At 35.1% G+C, this 18,513-nt stretch overlaps 1 protein-coding gene across 1 annotated transcript in view; it reads left to right on the top strand.

Annotated features, from left to right (window-relative positions):
- LRP1B (LDL receptor related protein 1B) overlaps positions 1-18,513 on the top strand; it is a gene marked incomplete at its 3' end in the record, with an annotated part of 1,802,496 nt that overhangs the window by 1,763,053 nt on the left and 20,930 nt on the right. Inside the window, exons 85-86 of the mRNA XM_082657914.1 lie at positions 1,067-1,241; positions 5,376-5,480. Of these exons, the coding sequence (XP_082514040.1) occupies positions 1,067-1,241; positions 5,376-5,480 (280 nt within the window). The remainder of the gene's footprint in view (positions 1-1,066; positions 1,242-5,375; positions 5,481-18,513) is intronic.

Below are 18,513 nucleotides of genomic sequence, written 5' to 3' on the forward strand. Positions count from 1 at the left end.
GCTAATCTCATTTAACATTGCTTCATGGTTAGATAGCTAAAATGAAATTGCAGCTCCAAACACAAAGACTGGGATCAATTTGAACAGTTCTTCTGCTTACGGTTATTTGTACTATAAATTTCAATATTTTGAATATGGTAAATTTGAATACATTGATATGTCAACAGACATATAAACTTGTTTTTCAAAAGACAGGCAGAATATCTAATTGCAAGGTCAATGTGGTTCTTATATTATTAAATTGTCTTTGTTTTATTACCGACGTTCAAGAGGTATAGAAATATTCAAGTAAGACTTCCTTGGTGGTTGAGAAAATTGTCTGTAGCGCTCAGTAAGAAACATCTTCCAAAGTAAAGGGCTCAGCTACAGGGAGGTTTTCCCTCTGACTGTTGGGGAGGTTAGGTTCTCACCTAGGAGGGGGCAATAGTCTAGACTTCTGTTATCACTTTCTACCTATGATGGATCAGTTAGTCTTCCAGTCTACCTTTCTATTAGGGTTCCATGAGAGACACACCTCCTGTCTGCTTACCTGCCCAGGTGTTTGGAAATACTGGGCCTGTTCTGGCTCATAGAGGGAGGCTTCTTTCCACCACACCAAAAGCTAGTGAAGAGGTAGGATTCCCCTACTCACCACTCACTACCCTGTTCTCTGGATGAAAAGAGTTGCAAAGAGGGACAAAGATAAATGACATCTAAAGAAATCTTGAGCATTTCTGTTCATTTCAGAATAACATTAATATTGCTCATTAGAAGGAAAACTGAGGAAACTTGTGAACTTAAACTTTAAAACTCAGAACCAAAAGAGTTTGTCACTTAGTATTATATCAGTATAACCCATCTCCTCTTAGAAAGATGAAATGATGCCTAACTCGGGCAAAAAGAGGAACCAATGGCATTATTAAAGAATTCTGGTTACATCCAGTTACACGCTGCTTTTTGTAAATTAATCTACCTATTCTCTGACGATTTTAAAATATTAAGTGAAAGGTAACATTTATTGTGACTCAAGAAATATATCTTGAAATATTTCAAGAAATTTCATTTCTATGTTGTGCATTCTTTCTAGATGTATGTCATCACTACTGTGTGAATTCTGAATCCTGTACCATTGGGGATGACGGAAGTGTGGAATGTGTCTGTCCAACACGCTACGAAGGACCAAAATGCGAGGTTGACAAATGTATAAGGTGCCATGGGGGACATTGCATTATAAATAAAGACAGTGAAGATATATCTTGCAAGTAAGTAGACAGCTAGCTTACTTTATAAAAACATTTGAACCCAAAAGGACGTAGCAATCCAGAAATAAACAGTGAAAACAATATAAATTATTTTTATTCTAAAATTCAGTATGGCAACCATTCCATTCTCTCTCTCTCTCTCTTTTTTTCTTTTTTGGCTAGAGATAGAGTTCAATTCATTTTGATTAAACCAAAACTTACTAAAAACCTATTATGTACATCTGGGTAATATGAACATTTATCATGTAATGACATGGTCAGATCATTGCCTATATAGAATATTCCTAATAGTAAGCAAGTAAAAGTGAAATGCAACATACCTTCAGAAAGCTATGTGTAATACTTCTAAATTAGAATAGCTCAGGCTTTTACTTGTTTCATCATTATTATCAACAATGAGTGTTTGCCTTTCTGATTTTACAAAATGATCCTTTGGGGAAGAAGCAAAAGACCTATCTAATGGAAATAAAATTTAATCTTTTTATCTGACTTTGAAAATTATTGTACAAAATAAGTAGAAGGAATAATGTTTCCTAGGAAGCAACTACAACAAAAATGTCCAAGTTAGATTTTGATTACATTGCCTTTTGCTCTTTGACTTTGAGATCAAGTGAATGGGAAACAGAACTTTGCAGGTAAAGAGTAATGCCAACATGCTAGTAATGTTTCTAGCATGAAACAAATTTATGCCACTGGGGTTAGAGATCAATTCTCACTCTGAACTTCTTTTAACAGGCTTTTCAAAAAAAGGGCTTATAAAGGACTGGACTCTATCACTTGCCCTAGGAGTATAATAAACGAGCATATGTGATAGGAAAGCACGCCTTAAAGGGTTCACGTCACAGCTTCCACCAAGACCGCTCTGCAAGGGTGCCAGCCCTGAGTTATGTTGCTCTGCCAAACAAGGCCCCATAAAATTTTATTACAGACACCATCAACATTTTTTTCTTTTTTATTTACTCTCATTTTAGAATTACTCCATGTATGATTTGTGTTATAGCTATAAATGACATTTACTCAAACCCTCAAATTGTGTCCTTTGAAAGTATATTATTTTTTAACTAAAGTAATTTAAAATATGACTAGTTATAATATATGCCTTTGATAAGTACATAAAAGCAAAATGCATTTTCATATAAACTACCAAAATCATGTTTGCTCATTAAGCTCATCGGTTTTTTGTGATGAAACTTTAGCATGACAGAACTTGATTTTAATTACTGAGCATACATCTTTCTTTATGTCCAGTGTACCATGTCAGGAATGCACTGTAGAATCTTCTTCACAGCCCCATCCCAGTCACACAGGGAATCATGGACCATCGTATAAGAAAGGCTATGAGCCATAGTTTGCAACCCAGTTTATCTTGGAGAAGCTCATGCAGAGACACACACCCTGTTTCCATCACACAGGGCAGTTCCACGTGAGGAATGAAGGGCTGAACTCTTAGGACCCTCGGTTCCTGCTCCTTTACATAGAATACTGGCTTCACCAACATAGAAACACTAGAACCTCATAGCCTGAGTAGGCTTTTGAAGGTCCAACATTATAGTTCTTGACTCTTAAAAGATCTTTCTGGAAAACTATATGTAAGAATGGATAAATAATAGTTGCTAGCAGTGAGTTGATAATGGAAGTTTAAAGATAAGCGTATAATATTTGATTTATCAGATAGGCTATAATAACATATGAACATGATAGTACAAACAGGACTCTTTGGGTATTTTGAAACTTTTAGATAAGTTTGTTTTCATTTCTATGATACTTTTCATCTTAGCATTAACTAAAGCTTGCAGTGATATTGGGACTTCTATTTCATGGGTAAAGAACTGATACTAAAACAAAATCACAACTGAGTTAAATATTTTTTTACTGAAATGGAAAAATTCAAGCAGCATGTATACCTGCGATTCCAAAGAGTCACGTATTTCTAATGCACAGCCTATGAGCTGTCAACTACAGTAAAGAATAGATGCTCTGTCAATTATACTGAGTATAATCTTTGAAACCGAGCTAATTGTGTATTTTTCTCTCTTCCTCAGTAAATATTGTTGAAGAAAGTCTTTATCATAATTTTGAATAGCCTAAATAATACCACTGTGATGTCAAATTGTTATGAGAATTCTTTCTTTTTACTGGACAACTGCTAATTACAAAGTGTGTCTGCATGCACGCACATGTAACATTTCTAAGAAATGAAATTATGATGAAAACCTACATTAAAATATAAGTTGTACTCTGATATATTACAATGATTTGGATAACTTGTATTTCACATTTGAAATATCTACAAAGTTCTGTCTAAAGTTTAGGATTCAGATAAAACCTTTAGAAGGAGAACAGGGCAACATCTCTTATAACTCTTGGAAGCAGAAGTTTAAAAGCAATCGATAATTAGAATATTTTTCTCTTTTAAAAGATGATATTTGGTGTATAGTTATCTTTTTATGGAAAATTCTTTAATGTATGATGAGCTAATTTTTTTCTTTGATGTTGTCCCTTTGATTGAACATGAAACTATAACTTTCTGCTCTTCGATTTTCAAGGAGGCTGGGCGAGGAAAGCAAGAAAAAGTCTCCCAGATCCATTTAACATATCAGACACCACTACCATTAAATACGTACTTGACTCACTTTGCATCCATATTCGTATGGCTCTATAGATTATAAAGAGTGTGATATTCTTTGTTAAATCTTGGAAACTTTAAACCACTACCATCTTCCCCATGTTTAGTTCCACTTTCACGTGTCTCCATTTCATATCTGGTACATAATTGACTCACTGCTTCTGTTTATCTTGAAAAGAAATGTGATTTTTAAATCCAGGTTCTTAAAAAAAATCTTTAAATTAAACTTCTGGGAAAGTGTAAGCAGTTCAGTGCATTTCCAGCAGCCCTACCACCCACAAGAGGCCAAATAAATATGCACAGAATAAATAAACTATGGGATTGCTAACCAATTATTTCAAATATCTAACCAATCATTGGGAATTACTCTTTGATGGATGTACTGCAATAGGTACCCACCATGAAGAGGATCAAAGTGATCAATCAATGACATTGCAGCCTGATTTCTTTATCAAGTTTATGTCCAGATTTATTGTGATACCATTGATTACTTCATAGCACTTAGTACTAACATGATCTCATAATCGGAATATTGACATGATCTGTTGTAATTCTGATCTGGGCCAAGGCTTGTATGATTCTATTACCATACTTCTCGTAGAAGAGTTTCCCTCAATAATTTGGAATGTCAATGTACTTTTCTCTGTTCCACCAACAATTTTCAATGTCTGATCTAATAGTATTTATTTATTCATTTATTTATTTAAAAATATAACATGGCAAGTAAGAAATTTCTGTAATTTTCCTCTTATCATTATGCTTGTTTTTCCCATGTAGCAATAGCCACCGTGCTTATTCTTATCCCAGACAGGTAATGTACTATAAATTAGAAGCATTTCCAAAAATTTTCCAAGAAAGCCTACCTCATTACTTTGTTGCCATATTGCATATTGTTCCTATAATATTACTGTTTATTTTTGCAATGAAGTGTTATGTTTTTTCCTTTAGAATAAAAAGAGTTTGACACTAATTATAGTACATATTCAGGGAGAAACAGTGGGGTAAAAGTGACTACAGAATAGTTCTATGCTTTCGTACAAAATGTGGAGTCTAAAACTCATAACAGTTCTTTGGACCAGACTTTCCAGTTTAGAAGGAATAGCTGAGCATTTGCTTCCAGAGTATTTGATAATGTGGTTTATAAATAATAAAGATGCCACCAAACTCTGTAATATGAAAAGGGAATAAAATACTGATGTTAATGTCTCCCTGAAGTGTAAGTGATAAACACTAGAGTATATTTTTTCACACCTATGTCTAGCTATATTAAATTTTTATATTAAATGGATTGAAATTTTGAAAATTACCAAAGGAAAAATTTTATTTGTCATCATTCTATTAAAAAACATCTTTGCCTCCAGCAAGTCTCTCTTTCTGAAAACCTACTTTTAGCCAGCCACTGCATTAGTCTTCTATGATGAATATTCTCATCTTTAGAGAATTTGTGTCAGCTCTCAACAATAATCACGCCAGAAACAAAGAGATTTTTTTTTTCTTTGTTGCTGCAGCTGCACTAATGGAAAGATTGCCTCTAGCTGCCAGCTATGTGACGGCTACTGTTACAATGGTGGCACGTGCCAGCTGGACCCAGAGACAAATGTACCTGTGTGTCTGTGAGTATTTTATAATGTTGTGGGCATTTTATGATAACAACTTTAGATGTACATGGAATCCCTGCTCTATTTTTCTCCTTTCTTGGCGTAACATATTTTAAATGAATGTTTCGTGGACATCTCTGATCAAGTATTGTTCCTCATTGGCTCATGTACTACAGAATCTCCTCCCTCATCAATTTGCTAGTGATTTCATATGGAAAAGCTCATTCACTTCTTAGCATCATACCCATTTCAAACATTCAGAGACCTTTGAACTTGGAAATGCCAGTAAAAATTGTTCTAATTTAATTGACCTTATTTACAATAGATACGTGAAACCCAGACATAATCATATTTATAAATACTTTGGTACTTAGGGCCATTATTTTCAAAGTATGTAAGGTATCTTTTCAAAAGTATAATACTATTTGATTTTTGTATCAGGTTTTGAGTGTTGTATTATGTAAACCTATTAAGCCCTTGTCTCTTTTGAAATACATTACCTTGAATCTGGGTTTCTAAATGTTTGGAAAGTATTGTAGATTCTCTGCTCCTGAGAAAATCTGGAATTTAATATATTCCCTTTTCAAATACCTGATTGGCCATAATGGAAAGCTTGAAATAAGACCATTCAGTCTATGTGATCTCTATTTTGAGTTTTCTTTTATCACTGCTTGACCAGAAGAATGATGCCCACATCTGATCCACATCTGCATTCTGTTCCCCACCTTGTCAGAATAGCCTATGATGAGTGTGTATATAAGAAATAAGTCAGCATACCTGAGACAAATTTTGTTCATATGTTACTATTTCTGTATGAAATGAATTTGAAACATTTGAAAAAAAAAAGTCAGATGCTTTATTTAGCTGTATTTTACTGAAATTCTGCAGATGCTCTGTTGGGTTTAAAAGTCAGCGCTGTGACCAGAAAGAGAACCCTTGTGATCACTACTGTCAGAATGAGGGGATTTGCACTTTAACTGCGTTTAATGAGCCGAGATGCAAGTAGGTTTAACCTTCCACTTACCGCTAAGCTTTGTGTGACATCATTTCAGGCCAGAGTTCATTGGTTTAAATCATGAACATCCACATGCTTTTCACAGCGTATACTTAATCTCGGGGCTCATCTGTGTCATACACACTTAACCTTTGCTTTGCTCGCCGACAAGTGTATGCACCACAGTTAGCTAGATTGTCTAGAAATATAATGGAGGGAATGAAAAAGCTCATGGAACTGTCTCATAAAAATACATTTGCTAGAACAGTGACTTTTAATTAGAGGACAGAAGCAGGTGTTTTTAGACTTTATTACTATACTGGATACTATAATTGGAATAGTGTCTTTTATTTAGTAACTGACTTTTCATTTCAAGTACTGATAAAACACATTATTTTGGCTCCCAAGATTTCAGTGGAACTGTCTTACCTTAATCAGTAAGACTTCTTTACAGAAGAAATAGGTATATGCTAAAATATTCCAGAAACTTCATTTCAAAACATTCTTTCTTGATTCAATTTGTTCATAACAAATACATTCTTTTCCTCTGTGAAATCTCAGGGACCACCTTTGGGGTAGCTATCAACCTTCATAACAATGAAGTTATTTTTGCATGTTGCATTTGAGCTTTAGCGATGGATCATATCTGACATCTTCCTTAATACTCCATGTCATAAACAGAAACCCTGATTGGCACCCAATAATAGCTCATGGTGGTGTCTCAGAGTATTTAGTAATGGTTTTAACGCACAATTATATTAAAATTCAGATATTTCATTTCCAAAACTCTACAATTTGTTCATAATGATCTATTTTGTTATTCAAGAAAATGTTATTCTTTACACAATAATTGTGAAAATATGGGAAGTGATTAAAATAATCACATAGGAGAAACTGATATTCTTTCTTTTTTTCTAAAAGATATTTGAATATGTTAAACCAATGTTCCTACATAAAATAATCCAGAAATACTCCTTTAAATATCAGTCTGTAAAGGGTATATAAACTGACCTGTTAAGAAATTGATACACTTCTTAGTTCATACTCAGGTTTAGTGCCTTATGCAGCTGAAGACAGAGAGGGGACCCTTCTTTAGTCTTACCTCTGCCTTGCCTCCAACCTAAATTCCTCCAGTCATTCAGCAAGTATTTATAAGACCCTGAAAGAGTGCTAAGTCCTAGACAAGTGAAGATGAATGAAATTTAACCCAAACATCAAGGAGCTCACGAATTAATGGGTTTAGAAATTCATAAGCAACTAATTAACCTGTATTAACGCAGGTGTGAACACAGGAAAAAAGAGAGGGCAGTGGAGTTTTAACAGGGCAGGTGATTTGTTTAGAATGGGAGATAGGAATACATGGAAGACTTTACAGAAAAGGCAACCTCGTGTTGTCCATGTAGTTCAGATAGTTCAGTGAGGTCGGGAAGAACATTCTGAAAAGAAAGAATAACATAAGCAGAGACATGGATGTGAGACTTAGTGACCTCTCTGGGGAACTGTGAGTGGTTTAATACAGCTAGAATGAAGGGTGACTGGAGAATTGGGGAGGGGGGTGAGGAGTTAAAACTGGGAAGATAAATTGGAACCTGATTTATGCAAGTTAGGGGATTCCATAGGATCCTGAAAAGAATGTATAGCCAAAGTGATTTGAGGCAGAGCTGAAGGAGTTTGCTTTCGAAGGTGACACTGAGTGGCATGTGGAAGAAAGGCCTGGAGATCAGCTGCAGGGATCCCACACCAAAAGGTCTGCCAGCACTTCAGGTGAAAAATGATGGATTCATGGTTAGTTCAGTGTTAGTAAGGTCAGGGTGATCCTTGGCCAAACTTTGATCTAGGTACTTATGTTATCTCATTTTTAGGACCCTGGTAATGCCTGCTCTGGGGCCCAGTCTTTGTATTTCTTGTCCCTTTCTCACAATTCCCAGGCAAAGTATACATGACATTTCAGCACCACCCCCCTCCATAAATAGGTCTCAGGAATATGACCTGTCTAGAGAATGCCCTTGTGTCACCAGAATGAATATTTCTTGTGGGCATAACAGTCCACAGTAATGTTCTGTTCCACTTTTCACTCTTACCATGTATCATCAGAGGCACCTGACCTTGTAAGGTATAATCAGCCTCTGATTAAAATCAGCCAGGAAGGGCTTCCCTGGTGGTGCAGTGGTTGAGAGCCCGCCTGCCGATGCAGGGAACGCGGGTTTGTGCCCCGGTCCGGGAGGATCCCATGTGCTGCTGAGCGGCTGGGCCCGTGAGCCGTGGCCGCTGGGCCTGTGCGTCCGGAGCCTGTGCTCCGCGACGGGAGAGGCCACAGCAGTGAGAGGCCCGCGTACCGCAAAAAAAAAAAAAAAAAATCAGCCAGGAAAAATGTGTTAATCGGAAAGGTTCAGAGCAAGCACCTTTTACTTTTGTGTATCTTTATTTCTATCTGCTTTGGGCTTAATGGAAATTTTGTCTGTGCTTTGGTTTTCTACATCCTAAAATTTATTCTGATGGTAGGAGTAATGCTTACTGAATTCCTCAAATCATTTAAGCCATGAAAGAATCGTAGAAGAGATAATGATATTCTGTTATTCACTCATTAATTCATTCATCAAATATGTATTGATAACCTATGATGAGTGAGGCCCTATGTATATTCAGAAGGAGAATTAATAACAGCTAAAACTGATTTAGCAAATACCTGTTTGATTCTAAAGTCCTTGCCCTGGTTATAACTCTTATTCCATACTGCTTTCTTTGTGCTGACTAACTCCAATAAGGTTTTTACTTTTAAAGAGTTTAAGATTCATTTTGGGTAGATGAATGGATTTTAAAAAGTTAAAATACCATTTGATAATTGCTATACAGAAATATGACCAAAGTGTTGTGGGAAAACAACTGAATAGAGATCAGTTAATGATTACTAGTGGGAGAGAGAAAGGTTTTACAGATGAAGTGATATTTTAACAGTATTTTGAAAAAATTTTAGTTATTTTACAGGAGGAAATGTCTGAAAACCTTTCTTGAAAGAGGAATAGCACAGTGAGAGAATAGGTCTGAAAGTAGAAGATGAACGTTGTTGAGAATAGAACACAGGCTATGTGATATAATGGGGGATGGGTTGGGGGAGATTAAAGATATATGTTGGGACCAGTTTGTGAGGTACAGTTTATGAATGACTCAAGAGTGGGTTTATAGAAAGAAGATTGGAGAATTAAGGATGGAATTCTAGGAGACACCAATGTTTAATACTGTATTATGGAAGAATCAACAAAAAAATGAGAAGAAATAGAATTTGGAGGGGACTTGTCAAAGTGAAGGTTCCTCCAAGTCAAAGGAATAGAGCGTGTCCAAGAATATCAACTCCAGATAGTTCAAAGAGGATAAGAATTCTAAGTGGTTTATTGAATTTTGTAATTAGATGGCCATTATGAGAGATGTTTTGAAAGTGCTACATGACAGCAACCAGATTATAGTTGGAAAAGTGAAAGGTAAGAAAGTAGAGAAGACTGTAGATTCCTTTCTGCCTGTTTGGCTGTGGATTAAATGAAGGAAGAACAATTGTAACTTCAAGGGGAAGTGGGATCTAAGGGAAAATATTTTTACAATAAGAAAGACATACGTTTCAAGAGGATCAGTCTTTCACTATTTATTAAGGGCCCATTGTTAAGTAACTATGAAGGAAAGATGGTTCAGACATAGATATTATACTCATGTTTCTTAGAGTTAAAATTTCTAGAATATGGAAAATTTCCTAGTTTTACATAGGATACTTATAATTCATTTGGTACTAAAATGTAAATAAATAAAAATAAATTTAGTATGAAGTGCCTATGATCATGTAGAATACAAAAATTGTCCAGCTAAGAGAATATTAAGCCCTCAGGATCTCTTTCTAGTGGTTGATTCTCCTTGTAAGTGGAAATTTTTGGAAACACAGATTTTAGCTTCAGATTTCAATTTGTAGTGGTCATGTATCTTTGATGAAAAGCTAGTATGCACTATTTCATCTAAGCGCCTTTACAGGAAACAAAAATTGCTTTAAGAAGTAAGATATAGTACTTGCTTTAACTTTGTTGGTACTACATTTTTCTTTTTTTCATAGAGTAAAAAACTATTGAATTGTGCAGAACTTACACACATTTGGAAAGTCTACAAAGTATTCAGATCTATGAGGTTGACAGGTTTTTTCCACATAGAAATTTTATTACCTTATCTTTCAATTTAAGGAATAGATTTGTTCTTTGAAAGCCTTCACTTTTGTCTCTTGATGGCCCTTTTCACTTATTACTATGTGCGGAGGAAAAGAAAACTCCAAAGAAAAGCCTAGAATAAATGAAAATCTAAAGGCTTTTTTATGTTTATTTGGAGAGAGTTTTGACATTTATCAAAGAAGGTATATTGAACAATGTTAAAGCCAAACTTTAAAAAATTAATGTGTTATTTTGACAATGTTTGTATTGTTAGACAATTTTTGTTGTGAGATATAGAAATGAATAAGCCTGTGAACTCAATAACAAGTTAACTATGTCTTCCTACTTCTAAAATTTCTCCCTAGCGTAAGACTTTCATTTATATTGAATTTAAGGTTTTTTTTTTTTGTTTTTTGTTTTTTGTGGTACGCGGGCCTCTCACTGTTGTGGCCTCTCCCGTTGCAGAGCACAGGCTCCGGACGCGCAGGCTCAGCGGCCATGGCTCACGGGCCTAGCCGCTACGCGGCATGTGGGATCTTTCCAGACCGGGGCACGAACCCGTGTCCCCTGCATCGGCAGGCGGACTCTCAATCACTGCGCCACCAGGGAAGCCCAAGTTGTTTTTTAAAACGTAGACCAACCTCCACAGCATTATCTCCCAGCAATACCCACAGCACATTTCACCCTCCAGTAGTAAAGAAATGCTTGTAGCTACACTACTTCTCCTACCACTGTGGACACAGGCGCATACACAGGCTCACCACATAGCCATGGGACCATTCCACACCTAGATGTTTTTGCTTAAATAGCTCACTGGACCCAAATGTCTCTGCTGCCTTTTTCCACTTTACTCTTATTATCCCACTAGTCTCAACACAGGATTATCTCTTTGTATATAGCACGTGGCAAGTGAATAGTAAATATTAATTGACTTGGACTTAACTGAAGTTTTTTAAAAGAGAAGAATCAAATATTCAGGGTTCTCCAGAGAAAAAGAAGCAATAGGATATATATCATATGTGTCGTATATCATATATATTATATATATAAATGGGGAGAGAGAGGCATTTATTATAGGAATTGACTCACCCAATTATGGAGGTCAAGAAATCCCAGGGTCTACTGTCTGCAAGCTGGAGAACAGGGAAAGCTGGTGGTGTAATTCAGTCCAAATCTAAAGACCTGAGAACCTGGGAAATGATGGTGTACGTCACATTCTAAGTTCAAAGAACTAAAAACCAGGAGCATTAATGTTTGAGGGCAAGAGATGACGGATGTCCCAGCTCAAGCAGAGAGAGCAAATGTGCCCTTCCTCTGCCTTTTTGTTCTATTCAGACCCTCAGCAGATTGGATGATGCCCACCCTCACTGGTGAGAGTGGTCTTCTTTACTCAGTCTAATTCAAACATTTATTTCTTCCCAGACACACCCTCATAGACATACCCAGAAATAATGTTTTGCCAGCTATCTGGGCATCCCTTAGGCCAGTCAAGTTGACATAAAATGAACTTATACAGGACTTCCCTGGTGGTGCAGTGGTTGAGAGTCCGCCTGCCAATGCAGGGGACACGGGTTCATGCCCCGGTCTGGTAAGATCCCACATGCCGCAGAGTGGCTGGGCCCGTGAGCCATGGCCGCTGGGCCTGCGCGTCCAGAGCCTGTGCTCCGCAATGGGAGAGGCCACAACAGTGAGAGGCCTGTGTACCGCAAAAAAAAAAAAAAAAAAAAAAAATTAACTTATACACACAAGTGATGTATCTATATGTGTGTATATGAATTTTGCTTTTTTGTCCGTATTTTGAGATGAATTGTGTTCAAAATCCATATGTTGAAGCTCTATCTCCCAGTACCTCAGAATGGGACTGTATTTGGAGATAGAATCTTTAAAGAGATGAATAAGTTAAAATGGGGGTTATTAGGGTGGGCCCCAATCCAATGTGTCTGGTGTCCTTATAAGGAGGGGAGATTTGGATACAGCACACACAGGGGAAGACCATGTGAAGATATATAGGAAGAAGATGGTCGTAAGCCAAGGAGAGAGGCCTCAGAAGAAATCAAACCTGCTGACGCTTTGATCTCAAACTACTATTACTTTGGTTCTATTCATTCCGTTTCTTTATGCAAATATATATTTGCAGAATATTATATACTAAAATGAAATCATGTGATAGATACTCTTTCATGTTTATTTACTTTGCAATACATTATGAACATCATTCCGTGTCAATCTACATAACTAGATACTTTTATTCTTAAGGTTACTGAGTGTTCTATTGTCTGGACTTTTCCTATTTTATTTAATGAACCAGCTATCATTCTATAATTAGGATTTTTTTGTTAGTTTGTTTCTGTGTTTTGTTCTTTTTTTAAATTATTTTTTCCTAGGATAAAAACTTCTGTCTTTAAATATCTGTGTGCTTATCTCATTAGTTTTCTAGTATCAACACTCAGAAGAAGAAATATTCCGTGTGAAAGTATAGATTTTATTAATCAAACTAGCAATGATTTGGGGCAAGTTACATTGTCTGTTTGTATCACATTTTCCTTGTCCATAAGGTGATGGGTTTAGACTAATTGTTCACTAATATACTATAAAACTATAAAGTATGATGTATTTAATCAGAGTCACATTTGAATTTTAGTAATTTTTTAAAAATTGGGTCAGAGTCACAACCACAGATACCAATTCTCTCAAAATTCCTCTAAAATATCTATAAAGACACTGAGAAAACAAAGATTCCCATAGTAGCAGAATTAAAAATAACAAAGCCTTTATTATTAAAACTATGGAGTAACTGAAAAATTCCTGGGTCACAATTAAATATCTGTATTAATTTTTCTCTGTGATTTTATGATCTATTTTCCTGATACTTTAAAATAATGTACCACAATATATCAGGTTATATAAATTTATGTTTATAAGTTTATAAACTTATAAGTTTATAAAATAAGTTTATAAACTTATTTATGCCTAACTTCAAGAGAAGTAATAATCTTTTCCACCTATTTCTTATTATCAACCCCTAGTCTAGTATCAATAGATCCACAATCTATATGAGCTAGAAACCTAAGTGTCTGTCCCTTGGTTTCTTCATATTTTTGTCCATTTAGATAACAAAAATACTGGTGATTTTTTTCTTCCCATATTAATTCATCAGAAAATTTTTATTGAATACCTACTATATACCAGAAAACAACCTAGGCACTGAAGTTTTTATCAGTGAACAGACAAAAATATTTGACTTGTGAAGCTTAAAGATTAATGACCATTATTGGTGGAATTTGGGGAATATTTCCTTTAAAATCAATTTTCTGTATAATTCACCTTCTTTTTCAAAAAGAAAAGAAAAAAAAAGTTTAAAATTATATTTTATCAACTGAAAAGGGAGAACCAAAAAGATCTAACTCTGATATTACACTGGTTTTGAAATCATACCAATTCAGGCCCACACTGTTTTGAAAATAGCAGTATGGCAAAATTCCAAGACATTTCTTACTATATGTATTATTGCTTCTTGCCCGTAACAGGACCAATTCTCTGTGTGGTCAAAAACAATTTAACACTGTTAGTTTTTTATGTTTTCCTTCTTCATTTCAAGCAGAAGCTAAAAATAACTTTCTGTGAGCATTTTTCCCCAATCTATTATTTGTTTTTCCCTTTTTTCTGGATTTTTCCTTTTTTTGTTTTTTTGGTTTGGTTATATTTATTTGGGCATCTGTTTTGTTTTGTTTTGTTTGCTTTCTGCTTTATTTTTTTTTCCTCTTTTTTTTTTTTGGAAACATGGTTTTCCTTTCTCTGATCATCTGCATGAGTGTGTGGTTACATTTTTCGTAGTACCCTATGATATTCCATATTTTATGGCTAGAATTGGCTTCTCGTCTCTGTGTGGCCTTTTGACATGGAGCATATTTCTATGAAACTGGCTTGGGAATGCTGCTTGTTTTACTCCATGGCCCTTCTAAATGTACATGTCTGTTTCTCTCTGGCAGATTGTAAATTCCTTTAAAGAAGAGGTTGTATCTGATTTATCTATTTTGCCTCAGCAGCTAGCATGCATTCTTTGTGTAATATGTGCTTAACTAATGTTGCTAAAAAATACTGTCCTGGTGCCTGTATTGTATTGTGAAATCTGGCAGCCTATGATATAAGCATCTTTCTATCATCATTGTAATACCACTTCTTACTTCATTAATACATTTTCAAAAACTGCAAGAGTCAGAAAAAAAATTTTAAGTGATTCATTTCATTATGATTTTTGGTTCTCTTTCTTATCTTTATGATATCTTCTAAAACTACCACAGGAAGTTTCCTGAGCGTTCTGGAACTGAGGTTAAATATCTCTCTACAAAAGGAACTAAATAGGCTTTTAACTTACCCATATTAAGTTATTAGTAAAACTTAATTGTATTAATTTTTGTTCTCTCTTCTCTTTGACTTTTGTTTGTTGTTTTTACCCTGGTATTTTCTCTCTAAAAAAAAAAAAAAGAAAGAAAGAAAAAAGAATGAAATAGAGGAAAGTAAGTTGTAGCCCCTGCCCTTGAGGGACTCTGATCTATTTTGAGGAAAGAGATGAGACAAGAAGGAATGTGGCAGGGGCTCTGTGGATGTGAGTGGTGTAAGATAAATGGTGCTTCTGGGGGAGTATTAGACAATAATGTTATACACTGAAATCGTTCTGAGGAACATAATATGCTTAGCTAGGAATTTGAAATTTATTCCATAAGTCCATAAACAGTAGGGGAACACTAATAACATTTGACTTATGAACTATCTCAATCATGTGTGTGTTTTAAAAAGGTCTTGATGGCATGGTGCTCTGCTGGAACAAGAAGCCCTGGGTTTGAAAAAACAGATTTTAAAATGAATCCCAATTTACAAAGGAAAAGGAGACAATTTTTTAAATTAAAGAAATGGCTTTTTAAAAGTGATTTGTTGGTAAACAGGGCACAAAAAAGAGCCAAAAGATAGAAGACCTTATACCTTGGAATTGCAGTTTGTTTTGTTGGTTTTGTTTTTCTTCTCTTTGCCTCATTTGTCATCTTAATATGGAAATACTGATAGCATCTACTTCCTAAAATTATTTTGAGGAATAAGAAATGTAATACCTGTTAAAAAAAAAACAGAATATTGTTTTCAACCTAGTAAACACTTAAAAAAAAAAGTAGAACCTTAAAACTGTTCTAATAGACCATACATAAAATGATCAGTACTTGGCATAATTTGGGCTTCTGGGAGTTTGGAGGCAAAAAATAAGCTGTGGGGTTCTTAAAAAGTGCTCGTTATTAAAAATAAGCAAAATATGGCATAAATAAAAGATTAGAAGTGTGATGATTGTGATAGTAATAGTGACTGAAAAGGGAAGTACATAACTAAGCTCAAGTCCCATGAGGGACAACAGAGAAAAAAGGGCAGCAGGTCCACCCTCAAACACCTCAGAAAACACACAGGAGCTAGCTTTTGAAACATTTTCAAAGCAGATTTTTAAAACTCAGAGGGATGCAAAATGAATGTACAAGTACCAAAGGGACATTCATTAAGCGAATGATCGGAAAATTAGTCATTTTGTCATTTTCTTTGGTTTTGTGATTGTTCCATCTAAGTATTTTCTTAAAAGTTTAGCATTGTTTTATACGTCCTTAGGGTGAGAAACACATAAGGAAATGTACAGGTACTAGGGAAACCTCTGTTGGGGTTTTGGGGAAGAAGATAGTGAGTTTCGTTTCTGTCACACATTTTTAAAAGGTAGGAATTATTCTTCTATATTACAACAGCTAATTAAGGCCTAGGTATTTCAAACTACTGGCTCTGCTGAAAGGAGAGGGCACATGCTACTCTTCAGGCCTCTGCTGTCAGGCTGAGCGACGCTCCTCCTTGTGGACCAGCGACCCTGTGGCCCCGTAGAGAACATTTGAGAAGAGCCCAAGGAAGCTGTCAGGAGTGATTTCAAACAGATCACAACTTTTCAGCAGGGGTTTTGAGCAATTCAACTTTGGCAGCCTGTGTTGTCCACTTTTCAAGAGTCAGGTCATTGCATGTCCCTTATTTGTTTTCTGCCCCGTGGCATATTTTCAAAGCACGAAATGTGAAACGTGCATGTCTTTTGGAACAGTAAAGGCCAGGAAAATCTGTCACATCAATATCTATCCTTTATGATCCCAGGTAACAAGTTGTAGCTTGTTCTAGCTTTCACCAAGCTAGTCATGTCATGGGGAAAAACACGGAATACAGAATTTTTCTATTAAAGTTTAAAGTCCAGTTTGTGCTTTGAGAGTACAGCTGGCACTGCCTAACAGAGAACAGTTATTGCATAGTTACCCATTGGGCAGCTGTTGTTATGAAGCTTTGATGTAGTCACCTTATTTTCCCTTGATTCTGGGACATGTTCTTGGCCTTTAATATAATCAGTAAGTAAATCAGAATAACCAAAGAAACCAAATACAGTATAACTACGTAGTATTTTCATTCATTTACTTGTTACCTCTTTAACAATTTACATTATTTTTCTCTCTATTAGACTGCATTCCCCAGGTTTTGCTGCTATGAAAAAGCACAAATTTCAGATGCTTTTAACAATGAAGGTTTATTTCCTGCTCATGTTCTATCCTGGAACAAGTCAAAAAAAATAAATCAATAAACCTCCAACCTACTACTTAATTCCAAACCAACTTTATACAATTTTAAGAAAAGGATCAGAGGAATATAGATTAACCAGCAACACTGGTTTAAGAGTGAAAAAAATAAATGAAAAATTCCTTACATTATCGTCAGTTAAGGAAATATTTTCTTCTTTTTCACACTGGAATAGTAGCAGGAGAAAGCCATTTTTGTTAAAGGAGTACAGAAATTTTAGCCTAATACTTCTTCCACTCAGCATACAAACAAAAATTATAATTATATTGATATTGGTGTGCCATATACAAGCTTTAAATTTAATATTCGTAGTATTATTTATCACTTGAGTTAAATTAACTTAGAGGGTGTGTAAATTTTATATACATTGTATCATTTAATCTTTCAGGAAGCCTAATTTTTTTTTAACTTTTATAATGATCAACTTGCCTTGCAAAAAGGAAAAAGGAAAAGAATGGAAGGAAGAAAGAGAGGAAAAAAGAAACAAAGTAAAGAAAGAAGAAGAAAAATTTTGAGGTAGTAAAAGGAAAACATACAATAGAAAGATAAAATATAAAATAAGAAAGGAAGGGGATTTAAGGGGAAAACAAAGGTTAAAGCATAAAAGGCTAGATCTGTGGGAAATGTGTGACAAAAGTGGGAGTATTGCTCTCCCTTATATTATAAACTAAACAACCAAAGTGGGTGAATTGCTAGAAGATATATCCTTTGTGAGGAGGGGAGACTAGATTACAGCACAGTTCTGTCTAATTCCAAAACTTACACATTCCATTTGTGTCACACCATACCAGCACTTTAATTTTACACAATTATTTAAATGACTAAATTGAATTAAATTATATTTAACTACATATTTGTTTGTATGATTTTTATATAAAACTGGTTTCCATGTCAGTTTACCCATCAGGCAAATGCCTTTAGAATTTTTGTCAGGGAAAGAAGATAAACGTTTCTTAGTTAGCTGCATCGTGGGACAAGAACAGAAGTGTCACAGAATTTACAACATTGAATAAGTAAAATTTTACTTATGTCCAAGTTGCTAAAATGTGATCATCTAATTTTGTAAAAGGAAGAATTAATAAATAGATTAATGAAGAAAGGGAGGGAGGGAGGGAGGAAGGAAGAAAGGAAGAAAATATTTGCCTATTACTGTGGTTCTTACATGTTAAGTGTTTTTCATAGTGGATCAATATTCTTTTCAGTGAGAAATGACTGGTAACTAGCTGAAAACATGTACTTATGAATG

Source organism: Grampus griseus, assembly GCF_964374135.1.
Source record: "Grampus griseus genome assembly, chromosome: 7".
Classification (NCBI taxonomy): Eukaryota; Metazoa; Chordata; class Mammalia; order Artiodactyla; family Delphinidae; genus Grampus; species Grampus griseus.